The sequence below is a fragment of the Branchiostoma floridae genome, chromosome 17, assembly GCF_000003815.2.
Source record: "Branchiostoma floridae strain S238N-H82 chromosome 17, Bfl_VNyyK, whole genome shotgun sequence".
NCBI classification, from domain to species: Eukaryota; Metazoa; Chordata; class Leptocardii; order Amphioxiformes; family Branchiostomatidae; genus Branchiostoma; species Branchiostoma floridae.
The window spans coordinates 5,350,040-5,373,410 of NC_049995.1; the positions used below are offsets into that span (position 1 = coordinate 5,350,040).

At 41.0% G+C, this 23,371-nt stretch overlaps 1 protein-coding gene across 1 annotated transcript; it reads left to right on the top strand.

Moving 5' to 3' along the window:
* The first annotated feature begins 13,856 nt into the window (after window positions 1-13,856).
* Window positions 13,857-17,281, top strand: LOC118404982. Its single transcript, XM_035804381.1, has 6 exons — window positions 13,857-14,015; window positions 14,166-14,325; window positions 14,561-14,619; window positions 16,070-16,161; window positions 16,292-16,401; window positions 16,673-17,281. The coding sequence occupies exons 1-6, from the start codon at window positions 13,930-13,932 to the stop codon at window positions 17,279-17,281; spliced, it is 1,116 nt and encodes a 371-aa protein (XP_035660274.1). The 5' UTR covers window positions 13,857-13,929.
* Window positions 17,282-23,371: the final 6,090 nt, after the last annotated feature.

The following is a 23,371-nucleotide window of genomic DNA, read 5'->3' on the forward strand; positions in this document are numbered from 1 at the left end:
CAGCCGAAGCCTAACCTCTGCTTGGAGAGTAGACTTCACTCCTCTGCCAGTTTTTGATACTATCTTATGCTAGTACCGTAGGAGCTGCTTGGAGATTAAGCCTAAGCTTACGTGTTATTTGACAACAGACAAAAGCCAATTGTTTCAGCAAGAGTCTGACATTCTGAAAACAAATCAGGTATGATTATAACAAAGGAATGTTTCATTATGTGCTAACGTTAAATAAACAATCATAACTTGTTGGGACTGAAAATAATTCATTTATTCGTTTGTTGGTAAGTTGATGTATGTACAGTCTGCAAGATACAAAGAAATACTGGATGTTATTTGCATATCGATACTGTATGTTCTAACTGATACAAAGGCGCTAGGCGTATAAAGGAAGACACCCCATGCTACAAAACATTACTAAAGGTATATAGTAGTAAGCCCTTGATTATGTTTTTTTACAGTATTGTAGTCATCTTTCTTTTCACCTCAATTTCTGTTCTAAATAAAGACTTAGTATATAACTGCATGAGAACACATTCCCACGATTCAATCAAATAATGGATACTACTACACTAGAGTTCTTAGTAAAGCTAAAGGTCATAAAAAAGAGTACAAAGTTGGCTTGAATTTTTAAAAATGTACAAGAAAATCACACACATCTCAAGTACATTTACTGCATGTGATTTGGCTATAAAAGTAAAAATGATTGAGAACAAATTCCCTTGATCAAGTTCAATGTTAAGGCCATAGAAATGGGTACAAAGCTCACTCAAATATACATAATCAATATAAAAATGTACAAGGAAATCACACACATTTAGTATGTATACTATATGCAATTTGGTAGGGAACATAGAGTCTGACATGATTCAGTTATGTCTATTACTAGTAATTCACTCAATCAAACTCAAAGTAAAGGCCATAAACAGATTGAATGCAAAGTTGGCATGACTATACATAAAACCAATTAAACAATGTAGAAGGAAATCACACACATCTCATTGAAGTACACTTTAATATTACAATTCGGTTGAAAGCATAAAAATGGTTGGAATGCAAGCTATGACAACACATTCACTCAATCAAGATCAAAGTAGAGGCCATTATACCCGTCACATTTGGCAAAAATTAATCGGACAGCGATTCTGCGGCCATCGCCCGAGCCTTATGATAATAACTTTATTACACAACAATTGTACAAAGTACAAAGTATGGCTTATATGTCACAGGGGCGGTTTTCAGGTGAAGAATATGCGCAACCCTCTGACGATCTTAAATATGACCGATCCTCCATCAATACGCCCAAAGATCGTGGAAAATGTGACGGGTATCAACAGATTGTATACAGAGCTGGCATGAATATATATATATACACTGTACAATGAAATTACACACATCTTACTGATGTTAATGGAATAACCACATTGACAGTTTCTGCCCTTGTGGCAGAAAATGGTACCTCATATTCACAGAATGCACACTGATTTGAGATTCTTTTTATAGGGATGAATGATGCATGTGACCAGGGCTCATAGCTTGTATCCCAAACTGTGCAAGGACTAGTTATGCCATAGAAATATCTGTCCCCATGTTCCAGAAACCATCGAACTTCTGCCACCGTGTGCACAACTTTCCTAATTGTATTTTCTGTTTTCAAAAATACAAAAACTTTCCAAATATTTGAGATGGCACCAGGCCTGAAAGAAGCACTGGGGTCAATAATTGGCTCACCAGTAATTTCCTTATGACTGAACCATTTGGCATACACACATGAAGAGGACCCTTTACGATAATCAGATGTGGAGAGTAAATAACCCGCCAAGTCGTATCTATCACAATAGTGATAATGAAAAGACACCCTGTTAATGATTTCTTTTGGATAGAGTATTTGAAACATGGCTAAAAGTGATTTGTTTTCCTCTAAGGACATACTACTGGTCTTAACAGGTGGCAACATGGCTTCATACTCATCATTTAGTTCAAAATTTTTATACAGATCTAGATTGTTGTCATGTGATAATTTGGTTAACAGGTCCAGCTTGGTTGCACTTTTGATTGTCTTGCTTAAAACGGGCTGGTTGAAAATACTATGAATATCAATAAGATCAGTTTCTTGAAGTTGGTCTGCTTTCTGTTTGTATGCATGTGCAACTTTCCAATCTAGCAGCCACTTTCGCATCATATTGATTTCAGTGTCATGATTGTTAGCATGATAGTCTCCCAAAGAACCATTTGCCCGTTCAAATGAAAAACACCAGAAAGAATGAACTGGACCAAAATCACGAATACAGGTAGCCAAATGCAGGTGCAGGTGCATATTCATTGTGCACCATTCTTTTCCATACTTTCTTTCAAATGTGTTACAGAAAATTTTAAGGTATCGATTAGCATCTTCAAGTTGTTCCTCTGTAATAACCCGTGCACAAAGCAGCCTTGTAGCGGAAACAAATACTCGCCAGATATTGTAGTCTTCCTGAGGTATGAGTCCTTTCAGGGCAAATAGAGAATGGACACAGACCCACGACTTCCACTGGGCTGCAGTGAACCCTTCAAAAGAAGATGCTATCTTTGTCGGTACACCAGATTCAAGGTTGCTGGGAACTATCACTGAATCAACACGGGACTGTAGAGTGCAGAAGTCCTCCTTTGACAGAACCTCAGTATCCTTCCACACTTGCATCACCCTTTTTGCTGTGCCCTCCAGTAAGTTATGCATAGCATCAACAATGTGTAAGCGAACGACATTAAAATAGCCCAAGTCTTGGATACAACTATATCGAGCACCGTATATTTTCTCAATATTTTCCCGTTGTGCCCTGGTATTTGCCCTCTGTGCATCTGCTGCATATTTACAGTGTTGTTCATGACTCCTTTGGGGCCATTCCTCTTGAAAACCAGAATAATCAACTCGATTACTTTGGTTTCTAGGGAAGCTCTTCAGGCATTTACTGCAGCCTTTATTGGCCATGTGCCCATAAAAGCCCCCAGTTTTCCTTGCAGCTGGAATATCGCTTGCCAGGCATAACAGGGCAGCACGGTAATAATTCTTGCCAACTGTGGAACTATCTTTCAGTGGAACACCTTCCCAAAGACTCTGCAACTCTGCCACAAAAGGCTTGAGAAAGCCATTGATATGTCTCTTTGGTTCACGTGGACCTGGAATAATACCAAGAACAATTATATTTTCCTCCTTAAATCTTTCTTCCCTTGGGAGATTCATTATAGCAAGGTACATAACACCAGTTGAGTCATTTATATTCTTATATGGCTGGAACCAATCCACATTGAGCATAAAAGCTAAGTTTCCTTCTTCAGCCAGAAAAGGCTCTCCATTTACCACTTGAAAATCTTGCCATACCTGACCATCATATACATCAGTATAACTACCCCCTGGTCTGTCCCTCTGTCTCCATCGCTCACAAGATTCTATGAAACCTGGTCTTTGCAACAAATCCTCCAGTGACTGGGTTATGCTACGGTAGCAAAATGTTCGTTTTGGATAGAGGAACTCTCGCCCTTTCTTGCCAAGAACAGTTTTCATCAGAGTAGCTCCACATGCCTTACGAAATTTAGCATATTTATGATTAGGATATTCTACAAAAGAGCATTTAGCTGATTTTTTCCGCTCACTTCGACCATCTCGAACAGTGACTATTGCTTCCTCTTCAGAGTACACAGAATCACAGACTGGACATACAACATATCGAACAAAATTGTCACGGTCAAATCCCAGTCTCTTGCGAATCATGTACAGAGTGTTTGGTAAAGACAATGCAATGGTCTTTAGACTTTCAATGCACAAAGCAGTACTTATGGCAAACACAAAGGTCCTGATTATTTTCAAAAGTGCTTCAAATGCGCGATCAGAAACTGTGAAGTATGACTTCCATTTGGAAAAGATCAACAAGAATAAGGAAATGAGAGGCATAGGTACGACTGAATCTCTTTTGCCTGCATTGTCTTCTTCTTCCTGCAATGGTTCTCTGGTGACATCATGGGCAGCGGTGTCATTGTTCCATACTTCCATATCTTCTTGGCTTTCCTACAAGTATAAAGTATATATTCTTTATGTTAGAATCCATTTTCTGACAATGGGAAAAGTAAGATACACTAACAATCTCAGAGCTAGCCTGTTACAGTGTGGCACATTTCTATATATATAGTTGACACTTACTCACTGTGTCGCACTGATATTCTAGCCTGTTACTCACAGGGTCGGCATGGGAACCAATGTAAGAAAGAAACAGCATCCTGACTCCCGGGATAGGACCTGTACCGAATATGGGCTGCCAGATCACAAACTCAGATGCCAAACCGCCACGATAAAAGGCTTAAAGCCATTGGGCATGGTCGTTTGGTGGTGCTTGAACCCCACTGTTACAGCTGTTATACCAAGACCATGTAACTTTCCATGGCGATTGTGACAATTTCCAGGGGTTACATTTGTATAATGAATATACTTATTGGTGTAAGCAACATGTATACCATTTTTGTGTATTTGTCTCTGCAGCTTATAGACTACATTATTAGTAACGCTGCCTGTGAGTCTGTTGGTGTGTGATGCATTTGTCACATTTCCAAATAAATAAATAAATGTATAGGTCTATGTGATGATCACGCCAAGAAACGGGTTACTTTTTTGTAACTTCTTTCTCAGACTGTACTGTAAAAAAGATCAAAGATACAGGAACTTAAAGAAACTACATAAAGCCTGACCAATTCTATTTACTTCTGATTGTACAAATATATTTCCAGCCAGTCTCTAGACCCCTATGTTTTAAAATAATACAAAACAATATATAGGAAAAACCAATAACATTAAGCAAGCCAGACCATAACCTCTGCTTGAAAAGTAGATAATTGGAGCCACCTTGTATATAAATTTATATATTGGCAAGAGACTGCTATCTTACCTAAAAAAACAACAACGTAACCTCTGCTTGGAGGCCCTGCCAGTAAAAGGTTCAATATATAGCACTTATACCATGTGGGCGTTGACCTTTATTTTATATCAACATATAGCCAGATGGAGTTGGCCAATAAGAGGCCCCCATTTCCTATTAGCCTGGTATCCAGCCGTGATATAGTTACCAAGTCTCTTTTCTCACAATTGTGGAGCGGAGAGAAAAAGACTCAGTAACTATATCACGGCTGAATACCAAGCTATTTCCTATGGGTTATCAGGCCTTAAAGGGACGTAATGTAGAAATATGGCGCCAAAATGTCAAATGTTCTGAACTTGAAAATCTCCATTCAGATTGACATTTGCAACTTATTTCTAACTTATCTGCGACATTTTATCACATCTCTAGTGCTAATTAACAACGTCAAAGTAAGCCACGACCAAATTCACTTACTTCCGGGTAGCTTACCGGAAGTAAGCCGACCGTAGATTTCCGAATTGACCGTTGCGGTCGCAGATCTTCGGAGCTTAGCGGGGACTTTCAACAAACTTCAGTAACGACTCGAGCGGACCACCGAACGCGTTCTAAAGCGCACTTTGGTGTCAATTGGATAGGCTAAACCACCTCGTTCGCTATGCTAGGTTTATTCGGTGGTTATCACACCTGACCAGGGATTATCTCATCATATACACCTCGGGGTGGGGCATTAACCCTTTCATACTGGATCATTACGATGCCCAAAATCAAAGTCCATCATTGGGAGCGCTCTTTCTCTCTCTCTCTCCTTGTTTCTCTTTCTGTCTGTCTCTCTCTCAAATTGCCCCCACTTTCTACCCCCTCTCTATCTCTCCTACCTTAGTGTAGAAATAACTATTTCGAGTGGACAAGAAGATCTAGAAGTATCTATGGTAAAATGATGAGCAAAAATCTGATAGTAATACATCAAATATCATATTACAACTTTCAGAAATCATACTAGTTCCAGCACAGCAAAACCGTGATTTCTCTGCACTGTAGGGCAAACAATTACCTCTGTCTCCTCTGTGTCAGAATTCCCAGGGGGCATGTCCCACTCATCTCCATCCTGATCCGAATGTTCATCTGCTATTTCCATGTTCTGATTTGTGTCTTCTTCAGCTGCCTGGCCAAGTCTGGGTGACTGCACCTATATCAGTAAAAATGTAATGCTATAAAAGGCTGCGTGTTTGCAAAATGATAAGCAGCTAAGGGGGGAAAGGAATCACTTTGAAAAGAAATAACGTGTTTTACTTTTACATGTAATTCATTTCTTATATTTCCAAAACTATTTGAAATTAAGATATAAGACTCCTAATGCTCTAGTCTACACTTGGATGATGTTAAAAAGTCATGTTAAAGGAATTCATAATCAGGTCACCTTTGTTAGTAAAGCATGAAGGTCATTTTTCTCTCTTTGTAACTGCACTTGGGCTGATTGATCTGCACACTCATCCAGTTCCGTCTCAATCTGCCTCATCTATGGACGACAAATGTCAAAAACATAAACATATGCATAGCCTGCAGAAAACTAAAAATATTATGACATGATTTGTGCTATCAAATCTATGATATCTTCCTAGTGCAATTATTTTTGTTTCAAAGGGGTATCAGGTACTTGATAATAATTGTAAATAGGTTTCCATGAAATTAGCACTGTTACCCTAATCTATTTGGGTGGTGACTTGATAGAGCACTTAACAAATTTCCAAGATAAAAATCAAATCTGTTTTTACCACTAGTTTGACTCTTTGAGTGTTTTCATGAATTTTCAGTCATACTGTCATATTTTGCATGGCATTCCAATTATGAAGTCAAGGGTCACACCAACCCAATTAAGGTTGCAACGGAATGGGGGACTATCATAAAGTAACATATCAAACAAGACTAGTTGCAGCTAAGTAAACGTATGCTAGCAAGACATGTACAATCTGTATAAAAGGGCACTGTAACCAATTCGATTTGTTAATAAAGGATATACCATGTATTGATTGATTAAGTTCTTTGACTTTGAATAAAATTGACAAGAAAAAACATAATCAAAACAAATCAAAGAACAAGGTTTATGCCATTGTCTATTCATTAACGGTTTGAGGGAGTAAATACAGTGTAATATTCATGAATCCGCACAGCCGTCTGCTCGTTTGATGTATTTTTTTAGAAGAACTTAGAAGATTGCAAGCAAATAAATTTCTATCAAGATACACATTTCACAGGTGTTTTGTACACTTACCCTGTCATCTGCCTGCTCAAGGAACATATGGTCCAGTTTCTTGGCGAGGAGAAGTACATAGTGCACCACCTCCTTTCGCTTATGTCTCTCTTCTGTTTGTTCTTCATCTAGCTGTAGTAGGCAGTTCATCAGCTTTCCATCGGCAGTTCTGTATGCCTTCACCAGGTCACTTTGTGCAGCAGTGGCATAGGTGGTTAGGATGGATCTGCTTTCCTCTGCAATAGAGTGAAGGCTTCCACTTGTAACTGGCATCGGGACTTCCTGAATTCAAAAGAATACAAAGTTTGAGAAGGACCAATACAAATAGCCATTCTAAACCATTTCAAATGGACATGAACTTATGATTCAATTCATCTCCATGAAATAAACAGAACAAGGCAAAATTCATTACAGGGGTATGTAACCTGCACCAGAGTTGCATTTGAACATGAAAACAATGTGAGAATAAAACTGCCGGGAGAAAAAAAATTTTCACCTGGCCTTAAGAGCTAACCATCAAGTATGGTAACATCCTTTACAAAAAACCTCTATGATACAAGTCTCACTTACATAGTCAACATTGGAAGGCTGTTCAGTGTTGCTTGGACCTGCAGCACTGTCATCAGCATCAAACTGGAAATCATCTTCATGGTCAAGTGGTTTAGCCTATGAAGAATGATATTAATATATCAGTTTGCATTTTTGTAATATGTTAAATATAACATGCATTCTGTGCCACTTTTCATTTCTTATATAATCCAGTTCAATAGGGAGCTCTCACTAGGACTTAAATATAACACTGAATTGTATCTCCAAGCAGATCCTATAGTGGCTCAGCTGGCCAAAGGAATGTGGCTGGCCAATGCAAAAGGATTGAACTGCATGAATCTTATGCCACAGTATTTAAAGATCTGCTTGGCAATCACTGTAATGCACTTGGTCAAACATTTGTTAAATGAATACCACATATAGGACTTCTTATTACGCAGTTAAGAAATGCCACTTTGTGATATTCAGATATTACTATTCCACTGCAAACAAACAAAACTGCCTGCCTAATTTCATACAAGTCTATCAGATCTAACGTTACCTACCATACAACAACAGTTCGAAGCTATGATAGCCACATAACCTAATATTTCAAGTCAACACTGAAGTTTTTTTTTTTTTAAACATTACATAATATTTCAAATCCTGCCCGGTACTATGATTCCTTGGGTTTTTTGATTAACATATCATCATGAGCTCACTGCTCTCTTTGTATCAAACTCAATAAACACCATGCTGTTGTTTACATATTTTTACAGAGGAACATGACGCCTCTTGGCGTGGTGTTTTTGTATGTTTCTCCAAGCAGAGGTTGCCGGTCGGGGATAGCAATGGCAGGGTTTCTTACCGGGGAGGGAGCGGTAAGGAATCCTGGTCCCTACTATCCCCCAACCACCCCTCTGGATCATCAGGGAGTCTTTGTAGATTTAGGATACCTTAGTATGCTCTCTCTCACTAATGTTTCAGCCTCAATTTATCTAATCAGACTTATTTTTTAAAATAATTTTTTCCCTGTGCAAATTTTGATCATTGAGGTCAAAGTTTCTGTTGAAGGGACTTAAGCATGTAACATTATGTATATATATTTTGACCTTTGGCCGGCTCCATATTTTCCCAGAGAGATTGGACTGGTTCATTGGGACAGGGGGTAATATCCGGGTATGTCAATGATGACAAACTTCTGCCAAGTTCTGGCTGTAGCTCGTTAAGATACCAGAGTTGAACTCCACGTTGAGCTATGCAGTGGGGGTAAAGACTTGAGGTTTGAAATGTAAATATGTTTTTAGGTGATTGTTTTGCATGGCTTTTAAATGCAATGTCTTGAACACGAAATTCTTATTTACCGGTACCAGTCCCTCCTCCAAAGAAATTCTCGAGGAGGTGCCTCGACTGGGTACTATTACTGGCTGGCAAAATACAGGTCCAGATACAGTATTATTATTTCCCCCTCCACCCCATAGGCCTGATTTGATTTGATTATATGGATGTCATCCTATGATCCCACAACTGATGCGAGCATGCGAATAAAAAAAACTCTGCCAAATGTAAAAGTTCCATTCATTATAAAATACAATTATAGTTATACGTGGTCAGAAATGTTAAACAATGACATAACACACAGAGTACATGAACCCCGTGTCGCTCCAATGACCTAGCCTGATTACCAGACCCATGTTAACTGAAGGGACCACCCTAAATATTAATAAATGAATTAAAATAAAGAAATAAATAGTCCTTTCCCGCTATTAAAACCAGCCCTAGCCCTTTCGTCCTACTCTCCAAGCAGAGGTTAGACTCCGGCGTTTTTTTTTGGTTTTTTTTTACATTTTTTAGTCGTTTTTATCGGGCTTTCTAATTTTGTATGGTATCTTGCTGTTAAAGCAAATTTTCTCACTACAACGCTAAATTTCTGCAGTGAGGAACATAAGAGGTACATGTATATGGGTTCTAGGGATGTCTTGGGCGGAATATGATAGTGTAGCACATTTCCTTCAGGCCCATGGCAAAACCTGCAAAAGTATCTTTCTGACAGGGAAACCACAATGGGTTGGAGTTTCCATACTATTATCCTGGATACCAGTCCCTCTATCTAAACTATAGCCCTTTCGCGCTAATCTATTATCTATATATATATATATATACAACTACTACGCCAGAGGTCCGAGCCCCAGATATCTATTTTCCGGTTTCTGATGGCCCGCGAGGTGAGAGATAATCAGGGCCCGCGTGCTGTGTTTGCTTGCTTGCCTGGCCGAAGAGGTTAGCGAGCATATCACGGCTGTAGCGGTTTTGGTACCCAGGCTTAGAGATTTCAGGTTCCAGTGTCAGGGATCGGAAACTTAGCTTAGGGACCACTGGGGGAGGTAACCCAACTCTCCAAGCAGAAGTTAGGCTCCGGCTGTTGTTGTTTTTTTAAAGATGTGTTTATCGGGCTTTCTATTTTGTAAAAAAAATTGTTCCTTGAAAGTCCGCCAGCCAAACCAAATAACAGCCGGAGCCTAACCTCTGCTTGGATAGTGAGGAAACCGTGGCTACATCCCGCGCGCACTTCGCACATACTTGTGAGACGGCGATAATGTGTTGAAGAGATTAGGTTTATGGGGCATTGATAGTTCCTGTGCCCGCAGAGGTTACTAATAGGTTTGACCACAGGCGGTAGGCCAAGGAATGTCGTGGATGTTACCTTTTCATGACGACCACCTGGCCAAAGAATTGCGACCACACAGACCAAATCCCTGCCCATGACGACCGCATCATTCTCAAGCTTGGGGATTTCATCGATTTTTGATGATAACAAGCGTGCTTGCGTGCAGTTTACGTCGGATTTCGACTGTCATACGATCAAAATAAAGATGGCGGCGAATGCATGTGGATGCGTCATTTTGGTTCAATGGGGGCGTCTACTGTAATATGGGAGGAAATTTTCTTCACTTTACGAAAATCTGAATGTTAAAAAGTAAAACTTAAGTTTTTACTGAAGACTTTTTATCTTCATCACAATAAAGTGAACAAATGCGATAAAGATTGAGGGCACTCAAGATGAAGAAGAAGAAATGCTGAAGTCTGAGGCTATTGACAGGATCGTCCTGTCAACAGTAGAAAAGTTTGCACTGCTGACAGGATGATCCTGTCAACACTAGTAGAAAACTTGTCACTGTTGACAGGACGATCCTGTCAACAGTGCAATTTTTTCCACTGTTGACAGGAAAATCCTGTCAACAGTGCAAATTTTACTACTGTTGACAGGATCACCCACAAATTCTCTACGTCGCCGACGGGGCAGACTCGCTATCACGGCAAACTCCCTTCCTCGGCAAACTCCCTTTCCCGGCACCGGAGAACCCAGCCAACGTTGAAAATCGCGAACCAACGCCAAGGGACGTAAAACGGGGGTCCCGTGCTCGAGGAGGTGCCTCGACCACGTTAAACAGCCTCATTACCCTCACTCTGGGTACCGGCTACAAAATACGTATTATTATTATTATTATTATTATTATAAAATTTCATTCGTTTTCAACTGTCAAGTCAAGTGCTTTGTACATTAGGCGTCACGTCCGCCAAGTGGGCTTACTTGTTGTCAGTCATAGCACATCATCAGGTGACAGCATGTCAGCTCAAAGTGTGGCACGGGTCTGGCATGTCTGACCAAAGTCTCACGGAAGCCTTTCTATGGAGACTTCAATATTTTCCAAGGGGAGATTTCGGTCGGGGTCAGGCTGCATGACAAGACAAGAACTGTCCACAGACGAAATGTGTTTCACGGTATACTTTCCGCATGCCATTGTAATGTTGATAAATTGCAATCTTGAAATAAGTAACAGGCCTGTTTGATTATTTATTCGGTGGAACTGACAGCTGGTATGCCGATGATTTAGCGCTAGCTCCCATTCGCTCCCGCACAACACAAGGGTGGCTAATCACCCTGGATAATCATTTACAGCGAAGAACGGAAATATTCTGTCACCAGCAGTCTCTGTGATGAACTCGCCGGGAGAAACAGCCTACAAGTTAATCTCCAAGCAGATCTTGCGGTGGCTTAAGACAGTAACATAAGCCTACCCTCGGAAAACGCAGACTCCTAACGTGGCACGCAAAGTTTACCTATCCCTACAACACGCGCGCACGGGACACCCGCCGCCTAACACCCGCCGGCCCTCGAACCGGCTGTTTTTGACGTTTTCTTTATTCGTTTTTATCGGGCTTTCTATTTTGTCATGTTTCTTGAAGTCTGCCAGCCATGGCCAAGGTTCTGACCAGGTAAACCTGACCAGGTTGGGTTCTGACCATACAAAATAGAGAGCCCGATGAAAACGACTAAAAAATGTTTTAAAAAAAGAGCAAGAGCCCAACCTCTGCTTGGAGAGTAAAAAATCACCAGCGTGCGCTAATGAAGGGCGGGCTTTCAAACTCGCAATAGTATGGTTTCCAGGCTAGTCTTTGGCTGGCTACAAACTTTTATTTGGCGTTTCGATATTTTTACACAATCCAACATACTCCCACCGCACTTGTGTCAATTGCAAGCTTGCGTCATTGCGGAGTTCGAAAGATGCTCAACGAATTATAGAGATAAAGAACGAATTTTCTTTCTTTTGTGTATTTTGTCGTATTCTAAGTCATACATTTACGTATTACGCAATATCTAAATTATAAAAAATCGGAGAAAATAACAAAACAGTGACGCAGTGAACGAACCCCGCAGTGACGCAAGCTTGACACAAGTGCGGTGGGAGCGCACCTTAAGCAAGGAGATTGCTCCCAGTAACTTCCTTGCTCTAACCTCTAAGTGTGTACTACTAAGTGTGTACAATGGAAAATTTTCACCTGCTACTGTGATACCTGCATCATTAACTACTATAAAGATTATAACATAATTTACCCGGTACCCACCTTCTTAGGTGCGCTATAACAGGCGTCTGTCTTCTCTTCTGCGTGGTCACCCTGGTGCCGGTAAAACGTCGTCTTTGGCACAAAGTTGCTGCAGTGGTCACACCATTTTGTTTTGTATGTTCTTTTACGCGGAGAGGAGAACGTCCGTCTCGACATTTTCTTCGCCGTCTGAAAACTAATCCAACGCTACGTCCACAAGATGTTACCGTTGGATGTTAGTGAGTGGCAAATCACCTCACCTTATAATTAGTCCCATCCTCAGCAGAGGATGTGTTGATGTGATTAAGTTTATGCGTGATTTAATCAGGATGATGGTTGACCCCCGGTGAGATCAGTCGAAACCTACTCTTCAAGCAGAGGTTAGGCTCCGGTTGACGTTTTTTTTAAGTCGAGCTGTGATACAGTAAAAATAGAAATAATAATAACAATAATCATTCTGCCAACCAGTAGCAGTACCAAATCAGTAATGAGGCTGTATAACGTGGTCGAAAGCCCGATGAAAAACAGTGGTAGCCAGAGCCTAACCTCTGCTTGGAGAGTAGTCGAAACCCGAAAAAGTGACAGGTTTTCGATGCAACGATTACTTTCTGACTTCAATCAATCAGTCTTTGAATTTGTGTGGTCACCGCGGCCGGATATAATTATGATACCGTATCTCCAAGAAGAGGTTACCATTCAGCTCATTCTTGTCTGCCTATTTCTTTTTTAATCAACATTGTTATATTCTAGAGTTGAATTTTGAACGCCTCATAAAAAGGCGAGACGGTGGAAAAATGGATTCCGTGTTGGAAAAAAAGACAAACGTAAAACAATCAACAAGTAGAGTGTGCCGGGTAGATTGTGCCGGATCCTTACATCATATCAGCTTAAAATAAGATATGGCCAAACTCAGAAACTGATGAATTCTTGAATTCTGGGACTAGGCCTGGTGAAGGTGTGTGTGTTAATGTGTGTCAATCTGTGACGACTGTGACGTACGCGTACATGTAAACATAAGACGTGCTATTTATGTTTTTCGGTATACGTAAACTACCTTATCTGTGCATTTTACGGTATTGCTGTTCTCCAGATGATTCCCGGATTACTACAAAAGCACAGTCTCTGGATAAACAATCAACATGGCTCCAGTCTTGTCCCTAGGGTTCTATTCTGGTCTTGGGTTCCCTCTGGAGGAGCCTGTGATGTGTTCCGCATGGGCATCACAAATACACAGACGTGATTGGCTAGAGAAGTTGACCATCCCACTCATGAAAACTAGTGGGTCCACATGGGCCCACCTCGCAGTTTGCACTGTTCGTCTCAGACACCAGTCGCGTCCCTGTATATCTTCTTCGCTTTGCATTTGTCTAGTCAACTCGTCAACACCGCGCCATGTCTACTCCAAACCGCAAGCGCAGTGCCGACGGCACTCTGGTGATGAGTGAAGAGAGAACGGTCAATCTCAACGACGTTTTCAGGTAAGTTGTTAATTTTCACAACTTGAAGAATGTTATATACATGTGTGGCCTGACACGGGGATTTGGCGCGGGGTGACTGTGGTAAAATTTCCTTGGTACTTCAGATACCTCTATGCCCTTTCACACCATCTTTGCCTTTCAAATTTACAGGGGTATGAGCAACGTTGGGAAGAAGGTGGAAAGAATGCAGCGCTCCATGGACGACAATCACATGGAAACGTTGGAGCTGATACGGGCTATGCGGGAAGAGATGAGGCAGCAGCAGCCGACTAGAACAGCAAACTCGTCCAAGCTGCCGCCTGGGCTTTCTGTAAGTCCTGTCTTCTTTACTGGAATACTTATGTTTATGAAGTATTTAAACATCTTATACTATTAAACAAGCTTCAAGCAAGTGACTAGAGTGATACACACATTCAACTAGCTGCCAAAATGTATTGATATTAGCAACGTTAACGTCTTTCAAAGTATACAATTATCAGTCTCTTTAACTCGATATGTTACTGATTTGCTCACTTTGTTTCTTCTCATTTCTGGACTTCCCTCAGGCAAAGGTGAGGCAAGCTCACCGCAACCTTGGGGAAGACCACCAGTACAACAACGAGAGGTTGGTTTTGCAGTAGATTTTCTATCCTTGCATGATAGGCCTGAAAGAAATATCTTAATATGTCGATTTTAGATCATATTTGTAATTCTAACAAGTTGTATCTTATGATTGTATTTCATGTTCCAGCTTACCCAGTGTATCAATTTTTATGTATGTATTCATGTCTGGGCCACGACACCAGCATACCGCTGCCTGTAACCCACTTGCATTGTACCGTTCTGCCATCTTGATGAATCAAATCAAAGAAATATCTACCAACATACATATTTCTTTACAGTAGAAGCCGCTTAATCGCACGGCCTATTTGCCAGTGAATTTGGTGCAATTATCCGGCTGGTGCAATAATGCAAAGTTATCTACGAGGGTGAGTCAGAAAGTAATGCAAGTGGTTTCATAACAGACTCGTTTTTTTGATCGAAGGAGTTGAAATTTGGCACAAAGGTAGAGGCATATGTCCTTTTGAGATTAAAATATCTAAATTTGTTGTTCATTATTTTATGAGTGACTTGGCTGATTTGAAGATGACCACACCATTGGAATCTCGTCATAAGAAAAATGAGGCCCAATTAATGTACAATTAACAATTTCTCTAAACCAACTTTTGCTACTGTAGGAGACTGAGCTTGCACATGTAATGAGCTGCATTTCTCTATAAGCCACATGCTTATTTTCAACTCTGAAATCCGTTCACTTTTTCTTTTTTCGTTGCTGGTGTAGAGTGAGGTATAAGCGGTCGCCAAGGTCATGCGATTTGCGGTGTGTTGATCAAAAGTTTCTGTAGCCTACTTTTCCATTAACTAGGAAGAATAAAACTTAGCACACTTCTTGACGCTTAAACATGTAATAACTGTGTTAAGTTCCATTTCTTTTGGTTAATGGAAAAGTAGTCTTTTAACCAACAACTCACGAATTGTATATAAATCCAACTTGCTCTATATCACAACTTACTCCATCTTAGCAGCTGTGAATGAGGAACCATTGCGAGTTCAGAAATGAAAATTGGCATACAACCTATAGAGACATTTGTTATCATACATGTATAATTTCAACCTCTTACAGTAATTGTCAATGGGTCAGATTTAGGGGAGATGATCGTCTGACAAGCATACAATGGTGTGGTGAACTTGAAATCAACTCATTTGCTCATAAAATGATAATGACCAAATTTACAAATTTAAATCTCAAGAAGACATATGCCTTTACATTTGTGCAAAATTTTAAGCCAATCGATTGAAAAATGAATCTGTTATGAAACCACTTGCATTACTTTCTGACTCACCCTCGTAGCTGGACTGCACTGGTTTGGGATTCTGGGATTCCGTGCAGTTAACAGGAGTGCGCGTTAATCCGATGTGCAATTAACTGGCTTCCACTGTACTATATCGGTCAATCTATCTAGATGTGGAGAGTTGTTATCATTGAAAGTTGTTGCTGTCATTCATTTTTTCAGATTCAACTCGCCTCACAACGAGGCTGTGACTGGGGTATTGATGGAGTCCGTCAGGGACTCCGGGATGGAGTTGGAGGACAACGTTATCAGAAGTAAGAATTCTATTTTCCTCTTGCCAGTGCTAGCGCTATTTACAGACCTTTTTTCCCATCATGATCAAGTCAGTCAATATTGCAGAGATTATTGTTCCTCTAACATTAATTGTCTCTTTTACCATGACAGAAGCTTGCAACCGGTTCTTTGAGAACCTGAAGACACAGGCCAAACACGCACAGCAGGGGAGGACTAAAGAGGTCGGTGAGACCAAAAAACGGACCAGCAGGCGAGACAGGGTATGTATTCATTTAGTAATATATTTATTTCATTTACTGAAAACTTGACGTTTCCGGAAAATATGAGCGTTTGCGCTAAATCATTATCATTCCCAGTGTGAGATTGTGTGTGTACGTGCATGCTGTGTGTGTGTGTGTCACTGTGTGTATGTGTGTGTGTGTGTGTGTGTGTCACTATGTGTGTGTGTGTGTGTGTCACTGTCTGTGTGTGTGCGCGCGTGCGTGCATGCGTATTTACATCTTCTGATAATATTTTTATGCACCACTGCAGCTCTTCAAGAACAGGCTGATCGTTTCCAAGACGCTGCACCCCGAGGATGTCACCAAATACATCCAGGGTGCTGGACCGACGTTCATGTCCGATGAGGAATCCGAACCCGAGGACAAGAACGTTGTGGTGGCCTGCCCGCCTCGATGGCGCAGCAGGAAGTTGTCCCAGTACCTGCTGGAATGCCAGCAGGTGCTGGACGAAAACTTCCTGCTGAGGAAAGCGCCTTCGGGGCAGAAGAGACGGAAGCGGGTGGAGGGGAGACATAGCAGCCGCAACGCCCCTCAAGGACGAGCCGCAGCGAAGTACATCGAGGACGAGGCCAGCGGAGTCGACACCAGGGGTGCAGTGGCGGCAGGGGGCGTCGGCATCGAGAACGAGGTCAACGGCGTCGACACCAGGGATGTAGTTGCGGCAGGGGGCAGCGGTACCGGCGGCGGCAGGGGCAGGGGCAGCGTCTCTGAGGACAACAGCGACCTCATAGGCGCCGTAGGCCGGGGCGCCCGGAAGACCGATGGCCGCGGCGGCAGGCGCAGTGGTACCAGCAACAACGTCATCAGCGATGATGAGACCAGCGACAGTGAGGCCAGCGACAGTGAGGCCAGCAACTGATTTGGTGTGATGTGATTAAAAAGTTCATCTACCTGTGCAACCATTAGTGTCCTGTCTCAATCTGTTGTCTCAATGTCCGTATATGTACACATTCAGTGGCTTAAAAAGCCCGTAAACGCTACCGGCAACCTATAAACCAATATTTGGGAAATATTCGGAAGCAAAACAGTAACATATTCAGGTATGAAACATGTTTCCAGTGTCAAATAATTGACCGTATACGCAGTATCACTGTAGCAAATATCCACCGTAAATGCAAAATACCTGGGTAATATCCGGAAGTAACCTTGTAGGAAATGCAAAATATTAGGACTTAATACGGGAACATAACTGTACGTATACGGATCCGAATATGCCGCGACGAAACATGTCCCAGTTTACAAAGGTAGAATATGTTTCCGTATACGCTTGAATATAACTCCGTATACGCTACCGGAAATGCAAAATATTTAGTTATATACGGAAACCCAACTGCTGTGTATATGGATCCGAATACGCCGCTAGGAAACACGTCCCATTTACAAGACAGGATATGTTTCCGTATACGCTTGAATGTAACTCCGTATACGTTCCCGGAAATGCAAAGTATTTTGGCTACATACGGAAATACAACTGTGTTGTATATACGGATCCGAATATGCTACGACGAAATATGTTCCCATTTACAAGACAGGATATGTTTCCGTATACACTTGAATGTAACTCCGTATACGTTCCCGGAAATGCAAAGTATTTTGGTTATATACGGAAAGACAACAGGTTGTATATACGGATCCGAATATGCTGCGACGAAACATGTTCCCGTTTACAAGACAGGATATGTTTCCGTATACGATTGAATGTGACTCCGTATACATTCCCGGAAATGCAAAGTATTTTGGTTATATACGGAAATACAACTGTATTGTATATACGGATCCGAATATCCTGCGACGAAACATGTTCCCGTTTACAAGATCGGATATGTTTCCGTATACGCTTAAATGTAACTCCGTATACATTCCCGGAAATGTAAAAAAATTGGGCTGTATACGGAAGTACAACTGTATTGTATATACGGATCCGAATATCCTGCGACGAAACATGTTCCCGTTTACAAGATCGGATATGTTTCCGTATACGTAGGATATTCCAGTCAAGATACTTATTGATATCACCGGAAACGTAATGAATTCGGAAATATTCTATACACGAAATGTCCGGAAATCGACCCCTTTCGCACAGTGGTACCTAATAGTTAACACTGCTGTTGAGGATAGGTCCAGGCCGTTCTTCCTGGGTTGATCTATCTGAAGAAAAGAAACACACAGACACACAGATGGGGTGGCGGGAGGTTGGGACAAAAGAAGCGAAGAGCGTCATTCTTTCGATAAGTGTATACGTGGCCACAGCTGATAGACATTTTGCTCCCAAAAGGAAGTTCGTACATTAAAAAAACGGAATAGAAAAGAAATGCACTAAAGGTTTGACGAAGGTCATTATCTTGTAAATGGCAGCTACAGTGCGAACGGTGGAAACCAAAGGTGCCCATAGAGAACCATAAGGACAAAAAGGAAATTATGCTCTTCAATACCGTAGCATTATATAGCATTGATATGAGTTTCTTATGCATAATTGTAACTTATGTTCCGATATCAGAAGGATCTAGTATAGTTGTAAGAGATACACAAAAGCAATAGAGATAAGAAGTTACTTAGGCGCAAACAGCTGAATAGATTTGGGAAAATGTCAGACTATCCAAATAGCACAACTCACCGTTTTCGTCAGGCCACGTCGAACGGTAGTGGACACTGCCTGAAACCCTTTTCTGACCCTTTAAAAATTTTTCAGTTGCTTAAGTGAATTCTGTCTGGAATATCCTATCGCATGGATGTCTACCTTTCTTCGACTTATAAATCAAGAAAAGTTCTGCGGATGTAAGAATAGACTGGTCGTCGCAAGTCAACAGTTTTGCAAGTCAACAGTTTTGTCAAGGACGTTATAGAGAACGTTCTTGGTTTCGGGTGGTGTTAACTGTCGTCCGTCCAGCAACTGATTTGATCCAAGATAAGCTCGTCTCCAGACCAATTTAATCAACTGTCAGCGAGCATGTGGTCTGATCTGATTGGGCAGAGCTTGCAGTGACGTCATCACGTGTCAATCAATTCAACAAGGAACCGCAATCATCTCTTGCTCTCAATACCAAGAGTGGCCTGAATACTTGCCACGGAGCTATTCTAGTTTGCCGAAGATTATTGCTGTTCTGTTTGAGATCTGTAGGCAGATTGCTTACGACTTTGCAAATGTCATAGAGCGGCACACTACCTAAGGTGCCCTTTTCTGTTAGAGGTCGAGAAACAAAGAAGAAAAAGAAGAGGGAGTCTTCTAGCTTCTATCTTACTTCTGACTACTACTTCAGGTAGCTTGCGGTTTGATCAGAGATGGTTCTAGTTTTACCAAAGGTTGCTATTTTCTAAATAATTCTGCTGGTAGGTCTATTTCGAATGTCACAGAACGGCCTACCTCATGTGGTACCGTAGTGATTTTCTCCGTTGGAGATCAAGAAACCAAAAAAGAAGAGATGAACGATCAACAAAGAGCTTTTAGCTCACAAACAACATACTTCTGAGTGATAGTTAAGTTAGCTTACAATTTGATTACAGATATTTTCATTATCTGTCGGTTCGTCAGATACTTTAAAGATTCGCCCAGATATGTTTTGATGTTTGGTTAAGATTCAGCGAGCAGACAATCGGGAGCGAAGATAGCCCAGTGGATCTTTTTGATGCGATTTTGCTGAAGCAACACCGTGTACACAACACTTGTTGGACTATTTGGTAGACTGGTCACGTTGAAATTTGGGCTGACTTAGGTATCGCTTCACGCTTTAGCCCCTTCCAACATTGTTGTTTCGAAAAGAAATACCAAGAAAACACAAGGAACCGTTTAGTCGCCATCACATTTAACTGCCTCGCATCTTATGAGGTCCTACAATGTAAATCGTCTAGAGATAACTCTTGATGTATACAGGGGAACATTATGATTCCTACAGTCAGCTTTGCTGCTTCCGTACAAGTCGTTTTCAATTGGTGAAATAACGGTGTGTCGTTGATTGTTGGATACCCTGTGGTACAATCTATCCGGACAAGTACTAGTAGCGTCTGAGGCGGATTCCAGACGGCAATGTGCAGCTAGACAGTTAGCTGTGTTCTCGTACGTGGTTACCTGTGTGTGCTTGTTGACGTTGTGACAGTAGATCTTAGATTCTATCATGGCGACGGCGATGCTAGTACGGTTCGACTGATTCGTGCCAACGATTTGTGGAATTGTCCCTTCACTAACGGTCCTACGAGTCCTATTACCTGCCATGCTTTTCCGTACTGGGATAGCAAGGACGATGAAGTCTTCTGGATCTGCGTATGCCCTTTCTGTGATTTCTGATAAGTCATTCGGACCTGGACTGTTAGGAATATGGTCTTGTCCGTTGGACAACTGAGTTAGATAGTCACTATTCCTTTTGTAAACTGAGTTTATAAAGCCGGTGGTTAGCTGCATATTTGAGTGAGATCCTTCTGGGTTTTGTGGTGATTCTACACTTTGGCTTGGCCCGTGATGTTCATTATTATATTTCTTCTTGATTGTCATTTTAGTGACTACAACAACAGTCACCACTAGAAGCAAAATGAATACAGCTATACTGGCAATTAAAATAGCGGTCATGGTGTCGATTGTCCCTTTGTTAGGTGTATTGGTGAACTTGTTTTTATAGGGAGGTGTGACTTTATGCTCATTTGGGCCAGCCAATGAGATAGTTGTGTATAGTTTAGTGTTATTCACCATCGTCGATTCATATTGTGTGCTTTTGGACTGGTTTCCTTCGGTTAATGCTAGGATGGGGAGCTTAGTTCCCGTCACTTTTTCTTCTTTCGTTGGGCAGGCTTTTAGGTCTGCCTCATGTAACGGAACATTGTGTAGGATTTTAGGACTGCTACATTTTGGCAAACCATTGAAAAGAAAGTCGTTATAAAGCAGACCATCTCTGAAAGTAGATGTACATGTGAGTGGCCAACATTGGTGAAACGCGAGAGTCATATCTGACAACCATGACATACGACAGTCACAGTGAATCGGGTTACCATAGATATTTCTGTATCCTTTTCTCGTAGGCCTGTACATCAGTTTGGTATAATTTAAAGAATTATTTTCCAAATTCGCTTCCGAAAAGGTAGCCAGTCGGTTATAAGCGACGTTCACCGTGTATAGAAACTTTGCGCCTTTCGTGACCAAGTCAAGCCTAATAGTGGTTAACAGATTATGAGATAAATCAAGAATCATAAGTTGTTTCATGTGCTTCAAAGATTCCCACGGAAATGTTGTGATGAGGTTATGACTGAGGTTCAGCGTACGCGTGTTGCTGAAGGAAACCCCAGATAAAGTTTGGATAGTTTGGATACGGTTGCACTGAAGAAACACCTGGTGCACAACGTATTTTAAACTAGTTGGTAGGCTTGTTATGTTGGAATGTGGACAATTAATCTCAGTATCAAAACCATTTCGAACATAACATTTGGTCGGAAACGATTCACCCAATACTGCACTTGATATTAGTTGGGTAAGAATGAAGAACATAAAGCATTTCATCGCTAATTTAAAATGAAGCCGTGGAACTATTTTGCGAAGTTGTCAATTAGTGTACGAACTACTAGTAGTTAACTGTGCAATGTTGATGAGCTCTGAAATGCTCGCTGTTGAAGGATTGCACGCACTGTCGAAAGGTCTTTATAATTATTAGAACGAGTTCGACTTGTTCTGCAGCTGATGAATATGTAAAAGTCAGTACCTGCAGTGACACATGTAATCATATGCCTGTTATTTGGGTGGAGAGAGGATTAAATAATATAATTTATGTAAATGAGGACCTTATCTGCATACTAAATGGCAAACACAAATAATGGATTAGCTGTACATGTGGAATCATTTATGGAATGTATGGGGTCGTGGAACTCTGTGTTCTGTGGTTAAATTTGTAACATCGGCAATGCAAACGTGTGATTTAGCAGCATTTTTATGTTTTTGTTGTATATTATTTTTTTTCGCCGTCTCCAGAGGATGTCATTCATAAAATAATGTCAGAATGTGGCCTAAGTTGTGACTATTCATATAAAATGAATGCATCTTTGTCAATAAAATGGTTCATTGTATTTACTATGATTATTTTCACCATGGCACTAAGGGAATCCTATGGACAAATATATGACTCCTAAGACTCATATAGATAACTCAGTAAGTTATAGGACCTACCAAAATACAATCCAATCTCTAAAATAATAATTGGATAAAAACGGAGATTTCATTGTATTGATTATTGTTTACCAGGATGTCTAACCTTCATAAATCTAAGTATAGAACCTATTAACGTACCATTTAGCTAACACTGCTGCCAACTTGGGTCTTCTTGTGTTGATATATGTTTGAAGAAGAGCGAGAAAAGGGAAACCGTCACTACACCGACTCCTTGTACGTGACGATTGCTTGATCTTTCGCTCCTAATGAAAGTTCGCAAGTGGAAAAGAAAATGGGCAGGAAGACATTACAGGATGAAGAAATGGGTTAAGGAGGACAATATCTCGCAAAATATTACTTCTCATTCTATACTTACAAAACGCTGTGGCTAGTTAAGGGCACCGCCCTTGCTTTCCTTATTTTCTCACAACACTTTATGTTTATGAAAAATGCTACAGGTGGGACTTTACCCCTTGGTTAGAAAGTGGCTGTCGCGTCACAACATTAGACAGAAAAACATCTAGTATAAAATGTAACAATTCAACTTCGGTGTTAGCCTGGTTACCAAACCCCAGCCCGATCTCAAGTATCTATCGTGCATGGGTCTGGCTGGATGGGATAGGAACTCTTCTCAATTTTGCCCCTTATAGTGGGCAAAAAACTCCACCAATAGAACAGCACAGGATCAGCAGGAGGTAAAGACCCCCAACTGTACTTTTTGAATCCATAACAGTGACCACTAAGTACCTGATTCGCTACTGTGATAGCCTGCTGACCAACTGTGGTGTGTTGTAGCTGGCTACCTGTGGTGAGAGTGGTCATCAATCC

Bases quoted from the DNA above. Each gene is read 5' to 3' on its own strand.
- LOC118404982 (XM_035804381.1), top strand. From the start codon at position 13,930: ATGTCTACTCCAAACCGCAAGCGCAGTGCCGACGGCACTCTGGTGATG. The intron at 14,620-16,069 runs GTTGGTTTTGCA...TCATTTTTTCAG, and splicing joins CACCAGTACAACAACGAGAG to ATTCAACTCGCCTCACAACG. The intron at 16,402-16,672 runs GTATGTATTCAT...GCACCACTGCAG, and splicing joins GGACCAGCAGGCGAGACAGG to CTCTTCAAGAACAGGCTGAT.